Here is a 9,399-nt window from a genome sequence, read left to right on the forward strand (position 1 = left end):
ATCCTGTCTCAGACACAGAGGCTGTAGCAGGGCTCCTAAAGACCTAAGCATACTGCTTGTCCTATCTCCCCTGTTGGAATTTAAGCCCCAGGAGGACAAAACTTACTCTCTGGAATCTCAGCATTTTAGACTTACAAATGTCTTTAAAGGTCATCTAGTCTCAATCCCTCATCCCAAAATGGGAATTCTCTGTATCCTACCACTGAAAGGCAGCCCCCACACCTGCTTGTATATTGCCCTTTCAGATAATTTACAGAGTGAAGGGCAGAGTTATATAATCCCTTCATGCACCCGGCCTCCTACCCCAGGATCTAGGAAATCTCCCTAGGGTTCCTCTGACACTGGCTCCAGCGTTCCATCCTGGAACCTGAAATGCCATTCTTAGCTTCTCTTCAGGGAGTGATGTGGGTGGAGACATGGCAGGTTTTGGAGTCACACAGACATGGGTTCAAGTCTCACTTCTGCTCATTAACTGAGGGGCTTCGGACAAGGTCCCCCAGCTCTCTGTGCAGCTAACTCACAAAATGCCAGGAATAAGCCTCCCTCAGGGGACTGGTGAGGATTCATCAGGTGCATGGGATGAGTGTTAAACACGTGCTCCCCTATCCTGCTCCTGACCTCCCTGTCTCCACCAGGGTGTGAGCATCTGGAGGGGTAGGAACTATTTCTTAGCTACAGGACACTCTTACCCCAGTACCAAAAATAGTGCTTTGCCCATTATAAAAAAAAGAGAAATAAAAGCAAATTTCCATGTGATCCCAGAATCTAGAACAGAGCTCTGTACTCAGACACCTCTCTTTCAGCAAGGCCTGTTAACTAACAATGTTCTGCTGCTCTCTGTCTTTGGAACAAAGACTCATTCTGTGTACCCAAACAGTCTAGAATGAAGGTTAAAAAAACAGCTCATGTTCATACACAGAAACAGAAACTGAACTGAATACTGAAACTGAAACTGTTTTGCTCTTCCTGGGAGTCGAGCAAACCTGAAAGCTACTCTCTGAGCTTCAGAGGGAAAAAATGGTTGTAGATACCCGGACTTGGGAGCAGACATTTCAAGAACTAATCCGAGAGGCAAAACCCTGGGCCACATGGACGCTGAAGCTGGATGGGAGCCTTCAGCTAGACTGCCCGGCCCAAGGGTGGAAGCAATACCAGCAGAGAGCATTTGGCTGGTGAGTGTGGGTTTCCCAGGCAATAGCCCTTCCGAGAAGAGAGGCTCAGGCTCAGCTTAGCATGATTCATTCCTCTGAGAGCTTGTTAAGGGAGTAAATATCAGCAGGATCTCCATCCTATGGTGGTCATAGTGCTCTTTAGGGTCTGAACGATAAGACGACTCCAAACCTCCATTTTGTTTAACTGCAGGAAGTTTTCTCTTTTACTAGGTTTCCCTCCCTAAATATTTCTGGAAAACCCTGAAAAGGCCCCAAGTTCCATAAATCTGTCCTTCTATTTTCTTGCCACCTCGTTTGTTCCAGACTACCTCTAGAGTCATTTGCAGTCTCCCTCAGTCCTGACTGGCTTCCCCCAGCTGCAGCAGTTCTCCAAGCCTTGGCCCTGTTCAGTACAAGCCTGGGATTGAGTCATTTTTTAAAAAAATATCCTTAGAATTGGCTAAGATCAAGCAGTTACTCTGAACATTGCTTTACTGAAGGCCTGGGGATAATAGGAGAGAATGATGTTGCAAAAACTAAACCTAAAACCCAGTTCATGGAGTAACCAAGTAATACTCCTCCCTTACTCACCACTTCCCCCTTTAACCCCCAGCAAGTCTCCAGGTTGCAGGAACCACTTTCCTTGCCCATGTTAGTGTTGCAGAATATTCAGGAGACCGGAGAAACCAATGGGTGAAACTGGAGGATTTTAGTAAGGTGTCCAGCGGCTCAGCGGATTAGCATCCCCAGGCTGAGCCCAGGAGAAAGAAAGTGGGGTACTTTTTATGCTTCCAGGATGACGTAAGTGCTAACGGGTTTACAGAAGCCAGAACAAAGAATAGTTCATTATTGTAACATGTCTTGTGATGTACATTACATTTGAAAAATAGCATTTTGAGAAAGGCATTGTACATTCTTTGGGTGTTATCTTGCCCTGTGACCTTCCAGCTGGTCAGCAAGAAAAACAGGAGTCTTGAGATGCCTGGGAACTTTGCTGAGAATGTGGGGAGAATAGATAAGGTAGGGTTTACAGGGAGTTAGTTAATTTTAAGCAGAGCTGGGGGTTAGGTTTTATATTAAACAGCACATGGCCGGGTGTGGTGGCTCATGCCTGTAATCCCAGCACTTTGGGAGGCTGAGGCATGTGGATCACAAGGTCAGGAGTTCGAGACCAGTCTGGCCAATATGGCAAAACCCCGCCTTTATTAAAAAATACAAAAAATTAGCTGGGTGTGGTGGCACACACCTAGAGTTCCTGCTACTCAGGAGGCTGAGGCAGGAAAATCTCTTAAACCCGGGAGGTGGAGGTTGCAGTGAGCTGAGATCCTGCCATTGCACTCTAGCCTGGGTGACATAGCAAGTCTCCATCTCAAATAAAATAAAATAAAATAAACAACACACAACACAGTAAAATTTATTATATAGCAACTATAAATTATAAGGTTTTGTTTCTACTATTATTGCTATTATTTAATTCCCTTCTTCATTAGGAGGGTGAGAGTTGCTGACCTGGACAACCAAATATTTCTTTTTAAATGACACACAGGACCTTCAGTCTAGCTTTCACTTGACCTATTACTCAGCCTGCCTGCCTGCCCCATCCTGTCTCAGACATGGTCTTCTCCATCCCTTATGGACTATTATCCATACCATGCACTTTCAGACTTCCACACCCTTGCTCCTGGAGTTCCGCTTACTCAGCAGGCCTTCCCTCACCCCTCCCTACTCATCCTTCAAGGCCCACTCTAGTGCCTCCCCCTCCTAAAAATATTCTCTGTTTCTCTAGGCAGAGTAAGTATTCCTTCTTATACATTCCTGTAAGATAATGGAATAAGATAAAATATCTATGTGTATGTCTACATAAATGATATATGATTATATATACATATGTACTATACATTCAGAATAATGAATTTATAAATAATATATGTATATGTTATATATTGTATCTAATACTATATGTGTATATATATGTATATACAATATGTTATATATTGTATCAGATCCAGCATAAATTCTGTAGCTGAAAATAAGCGTATGTATATGTTATATATTGTATCTGATACAATATATATGTATTGATATACATGTATTGATACAATAAGCATATGTATATATTATATATTGTATCAGATACTATATATAGTATGATACATGTATATTGATATGATATTATATAGATTGTATCTGACACAATATATAACATATGCATACGCTTATTTTTAGCTGCAGAATCTGTTGTTTAAATAAAGCCCCCTAAAGCTCTCCAGAACTGTTCTCAAGTCACTTGTCAGAGCCCACAGAGCAGTCATTTCGCTCTGCTTTCTAATCCAGTGAACTGCGTAAATGTTTCTTTCCCCACCAGCCGGAGCTTTTTGAGGGACTCATGATGTCTTACAGTGTTTTAGCACTCCTCCAAACAGAAAGAAGGTGTTTCTCCTGTTGGGATGAATTGATTTGATAGTCATTTTGCTACTGGAAAAGCAATCTGCCAGTGTACTTTGGAAAATAGCAATCAGCGTTTGAAAAGCATTTTGTAGTTTATGAAGTATTTTTACATATATGATCTCATTTGATGCTGACAATACAACCCTTGAATATTTTTTAATGGATTCAAACAATGAGGCTTATAGAAGGGAAGGGCTTTATCTAAGGTCTTCCTGATGTAAACTGTGGACTTGGATCTTCAACCCAGGTATGAGGGATGCAGGTGCCAGTCTGTTTCTCCAGGTGTGAGGGATTAGCTATGCTGCTCATCAGAGGCAATGTGTTACAGCAGGTAAACAAGATTAATTTCAGATGGCCTGGGATTAGCCACATGCCTCTAACAGGTTGTGTATCCTTTTCATGACTCAGTTTCCTTATCTTGATATTGAGTTTAATAGGACTTACTTCACAGGAATGCTTTAAAGATGAGATGGGATAACATTGTAAAGCACCAATTATAGTTCATGCCTCAAAATAGATACTTTGCCAAAGCTTTCTGTGACCAAAACTAGGAATAAATTTCTCTGGAAGATGACAGACATGATTTTCCCTCGGAGGCATCTAGAGATGTTTTACTAGCAAAGAGGTAGAATTGGGCATAACATATGGGTGGATACTCAGTAGGTCACAGGAAAAGCTTTATCTGAAACATGATCCTTCTTGTTCCTGTTTGTCAATGACTGGAACAATCTAAATCACATGATTTTTTTCCAATTGGAAAGGATCTTAGAGTCGGGCCAGGACCATTTTCCCTCAGGTTAACAATCAGCTGAAGGCATAATGGGCATCTTCCTTCTGACTGCAGGTTCCGGTGTTCCTCCTGCCAGCGGAGTTGGGCTTCCGCCCAAGTGCAGATTCTGTGCCACACGTATTGGAAGCACTGGACATCACAGGGCCAGGTGCATGTGAGGGTCTTTGGCCAAAGGTGCCAGCAGTGCTCCTGGTCCCAATATGAGATGCCTGAGTTCTCCTCGGGTAGCACCACGAGGATTCTGAGCAACCTGGTGCAGCATATATTGGAGAAATACTACAGAAATGGCGTGAGGAAGTCTTCAGAAATGCCAGTAATCCTGGAAGTGCCCCTGGATGGGTCCCATGACACGGCCAATTGTGAGGCATGTACTCTGGGCGTCTGTGGACAGGGCTTAAAAAGCTACATGACAAAGCCATCCAAATCCCCGCTCTGCCACCTGAATATTCGGAGTTCCTCACCTGGCATTGGTGTGTACATCCCAAACCCAGCCAGGAACCAGTCAGCTGGGGCAACGGAGGCTAAGGGGAGTGAGTATGAGAAATTAGGGCCCAGCGATGGCTCAGATCCATCGGTCATCTGTGTCATTATTCTGCTGCTTGTCTTTATTGTAGTCAAATGCTTTACATCAGAGTGATGGAAATAGGCTTGCCACTTCTCTGGTTTTAATTCCATGGAAATCAGTGAACTGGCTGCCATTTCAATATGACTGAGAATTCACTGTGAGACTAAGCAGGATCAAGTTTGTAGATAAACACTAGTTTCCTAGGTATCCTCTGAAAATTGTGTAAAACATGACCAAGTACGTGATGGATTTAGTATTAAATATTATTGGATTTCTAAAAAGTCTTCATTTATTCACTAAGTCATTCAGTGATATCAATATACATAGCTCAAACAGTGTGGTAGGCTGAATAATGGTCCCTCCTAATGTATGCACGTCTTAATCCCCAGAACCTATAAAACATGTTACTTTACATGGCAGAATGGACTTTGCAGATGTAATTAAGGACCTTGAGATAACTGAATTATCTCGTATTGTCCTGGTGGGTAAGAACCAGGATTTTATAAGAGGGAGGCAATGAGGTCAAAGTCAGACAAAGGAGACTGGACAATGGAACCAAAGTTTGGAGTGATGTGCTTTGAAGTTGGAGGAAGAGTCATAAGCAAAAGAGTGCAGGCAGCCTTTAGAAACCCAAAAGGACAAAGAAATAGGATGGATTCTCCCCTGGAGTTTCCAGAAGGAACCAACTCTGCCTGCACATAGCTTTAGCCCAGTGACACTGATTTTGGACCTCTGACCTTCAGAACTGCAAGATCATAAATTGGTCTTGTTTTAATGCACTAAGTTTGTAGTGATTTATTAGAGATGTAATAAGAAATGAATATAGTTATCAGTATGACAGTATGAATCAGGGAATTATGTTTTAGATATGCTTCAGGTTTGAAAGAAAAAAGAGCACTGTATACACTAGAAATAAAAATCAACCCCATCCCCTCTTGTTTTCCTTCTCTCCTATTTAAACCCACTCAAATATCTCCATCTCAAAGAGATTCCCTTTGATTTGATGATCCTTGGAACTATCATATTCTCACTTCTTTCAGCACTGGATTGGGAAGCACAGAAGTACTTGCCAATCCTGAGATCCTCTGATGCATGCTTCACCCCCTGTTTTCATCTGTCTGCTAGGCATGTCTCTGTGGCCATCATGTTTAAAGCCAAGTTCAACAACACCTCTGACTTTCCTGTTTTAAATCCCCCTAGTCACCTAAGCTTACCACCTCTGAGTCGTCTTCAGCCTCTCCCAATCACCAACACATATTCTTTGTCAAGTTGCTCCCATCTCTTCCTTCTACTTTTCCTTGTCATCCTCTCTCCCCACCTAGTTCAAAACTATTGAAACACGAGGGGATCTGAACTTTATCTCATAGGCAATAGGGATTCATTTTAAGCATTTGAGGATATGGGCAATTTGAGTAGAACCACATTTTAAAAATACTATCTACTTCTGGGAAAGAATGGAGTACAGAACAGAAATAGCAGGAAGTCTGTCTTGCAATAGAATAGTGGGAAACACAGAAAGGGGCTCCCATAAACAATAAATATCTTGAAAGAATTTGAAGAAAAACATGAGGCCAAAAGACCTAAGGATAAAAATATCTCCCTTTTTTTTCTGGCCATATCTCTTCATTTTATTTCAGGATCCCCGACTAGTGCTCTCTGTGTACATACCCCCTCCCCAAAGCACACAACTGAATTCCTGAATTCCTCCTGTTTTCATATCTTCCTGTTTTTGTGTTTTTTTTTTCCCCCACAAAGAACATTGGCCTGGGGATCTACATGAAAATACTATTTATAGCCTGGTAACATTGTACGACCTCAGCAAGTCATAATCCCTTCTGGGGCCTTAGCCACACTGAATGACAGCAAAAGGAAATAAAGGCGTCAATAAAGAAGGGCAAGGAGAGTGGTTAGAAGATAGAACGCTGATGGATTAGTGGCAGGTAGCTGACTTAGCAGAGTAGGGCAAGCCAGAATATACGTTTAGCGTGGAAAAATCAAGACACGATTTGTGTCACACAAGTCCAAAAAGCCTCCAAACTGTAGCTGAAGCAGCTCTGAGAGAGGGCACTGAGAAGGCTAAAGTGGGTGTGTTGGCTGAAAGACTATACCAAGTGTCTTTCCCCTATCCCAGGTAGCCTAGTAACCACACTTTACCCAACTGAGGGAGAAGAATGGAGGCTGCTTCTCGGAAGACATTTCTCATAGGGACTATGGCTCAGGGAAATCCTTAAGAGAAGGGGAGCCGCAAACAATCAAAAAGACCATAGATGTTCACATACTAAATAATGAGACTCTGTTACCCCACTACCAGCCCTTGGAGGCAGTTTTATAACCTACCTGCCCATCTCTCGTATACACAGAAGAATGGAGGACTCCTTTTCTGGAAAAACGGATCTGCTCAAGATAGAGAATACATATACTGAAAGGGGGTGTGGGGGCTTCTCCAATGAAATAGTCAACTCAGAGTAAGTCCATCGGATGCTAATCCCCTCCACCAGAGCATCCAGGTGGCTTTTTAAGGTCTCATATTTGTACTTTAAATATGACTGGACAGACTGCCAAGGGATTAGCAAATGTTTGATAAAGTACCGTAATGTAAAGGCACAGAAGAAAAAAGATTAAAATAAAGACTCTGAAGTAACAGAGATGATCATATGATAAGAAATCAAACAATATTTAAAAAGTAAAACTGTTACGTATACCTCAGCAAGATAAGAGAGAGTATAATATTCTTGAGATAAGACTTAGACACCATCCTGTGGGATAACCTGAGGTGAGACAGCTACCTTTGGCTGGATCAGATCCGTGGCAGGGTCTCAGCTATAAGCTTCCAATAGGCAATGTTTCCAAAAGCTTGGACAATGAACACCTTAGTCCCCAAGGAAGTGATCTGAGTGGTGCACCACAGCCTCCACTGCAATCCACATCTTGCAAAACTCAAATATACTTGCTTTGTATACAAAGTTAACTACATCTGAGGAAAGGTCTTCCAGAATTCTTTTCTGGTTATTCATCTTTACAAAACAGCATCTCTCAATTGCACCACAGCTGCATCTTAAAGATCATTGAGCCACCATTAATCTATTAGGATGGAAGAGTCTGGGAAATGCAGTATTTGGTAAAACCTGGAAATTCCATGGTCATATTGCCACTTCTGTAACTCTTTTGCTACAAATTTTGTCCCTCGGTCTAATGAGACATTATGCGCTATGCTAGTTTGCTAGGGCTGTAAGAAAGAATCAGTTTCATGCCTATCACTTATCTTCTGGTGGTTTCTTGGCAATCTTTAGAGTTCTGTGGCTTGTAGAAGCATCATCCTGATTCCTGCTTTTACCTTCACCTGGAAGTCTTCTTGTGTTCATGCCTGTGTTCAAATTTCCCTTTTTTATAAGGACACCAGTAATATTGGATCGGGGGCCACCTGACTCTGGTATGACCTTATTTTAACTAATTACATCTTCAATGACCATAATTTTTTTTTCAATGACCATAATTTCAAATAAGGTCACATTCTGAGGTGCTAGAGTTTAACTCTTCAACATATACATTTTGGGGGGGGAATGGGGCACAATTTAGTCCATTATATGAAGCATCTTGGGTTTGTGGATCAAATACTCCACAAGTCTTTGGAAGTTTGTGCTGGCCAAAGCTCTGCATGCAAGAAATGCAAACCGTATCTGGAGTATGTGCTGAGTGCAGTCAAGATAAATCACTACCCTCTCCATAACGGAAGGGATAAAATGTAACCAATTTGCCACCAAATAGCTGGTTTGACTACTCGAGGGATGGTGCCACGTTGAGGGCTCATGTATTCTTGGCAGATTGGACATTCAGCAGTGGGATCACCTGGCATTGGTGTGTACATCCCAAACCCAGCCAGGAACCAGTCAGCTGGGGCAACGGAGGCTAAGGGGAGTGAGTATGAGAAATTAGGGCCCAGCGATGGCTCAGATCCATCGGTCATCTGTGTCATTATTCTGCTGCTTGTCTTTATTGTAGTCAAATGCTTTACATCAGAGTGATGGAAATAGGCTTGCCACTTCTCTGGTTTTAATTAGTGAATGAGTGGAAACTCATACTGCGGGGTCCATGCAAACCCTCCATTCTTACCTCCTTAGCTGCTCCATTCATGCACACATAGTGCCAGTACTGGAGTGGCAGATGACACAGTCTGCCATCAGCACCGGCTTAGGCATTCTGTCTACTTAGTTGCTTAGTGCCTCTTCCATGATGGGTGTTTTCTGGTGGGCATTAAAATAAAATACAGAGATCTTTACAATTTGTGCCCTCTTTTAAAGATCCATCTACATTCCTCTTCCCCAAACTATTATCTCTAATCTTTTCAGCTCTCTCCTTCCAGGCCTCTGACCAACCAGCTGGACCATTTGTCACTGCACGTGAGTCTGTATTTATGCATACTGGTCCATTTAGCTTTTCAAATCAAG

At 42.4% G+C, this 9,399-nt stretch overlaps 1 protein-coding gene across 1 annotated transcript; it reads left to right on the forward strand.

Moving 5' to 3' along the window:
- Nucleotides 1-957: 957 nt before the first annotated feature.
- On the forward strand, nt 958-9,121 carry RTP4 (receptor transporter protein 4). Its single transcript, XM_012470867.2, has 2 exons — nt 958-1,172; nt 4,444-9,121. Exons 1-2 carry the CDS (start codon nt 1,018-1,020, stop codon nt 5,024-5,026), a joined length of 738 nt encoding a protein of 245 aa, XP_012326290.1. The 5' UTR covers nt 958-1,017; the 3' UTR covers nt 5,027-9,121.
- Nucleotides 9,122-9,399: the final 278 nt, after the last annotated feature.

This window comes from Aotus nancymaae, unplaced genomic scaffold (genome assembly GCF_030222135.1).
Source record: "Aotus nancymaae isolate 86718 unplaced genomic scaffold, 86718_ANA_hifiasm-v0.15.2.pri h1tg000067l, whole genome shotgun sequence".
Lineage (NCBI taxonomy): Eukaryota > Metazoa > Chordata > Mammalia > Primates > Aotidae > Aotus > Aotus nancymaae.

Bases quoted from the DNA above. Each gene is read 5' to 3' on its own strand.
- RTP4 (XM_012470867.2), top strand. From the start codon at position 1,018: ATGGTTGTAGATACCCGGACTTGGGAGCAGACATTTCAAGAACTAATC. The intron at 1,173-4,443 runs GTGAGTGTGGGT...TTCTGACTGCAG, and splicing joins CAGCAGAGAGCATTTGGCTG to GTTCCGGTGTTCCTCCTGCC.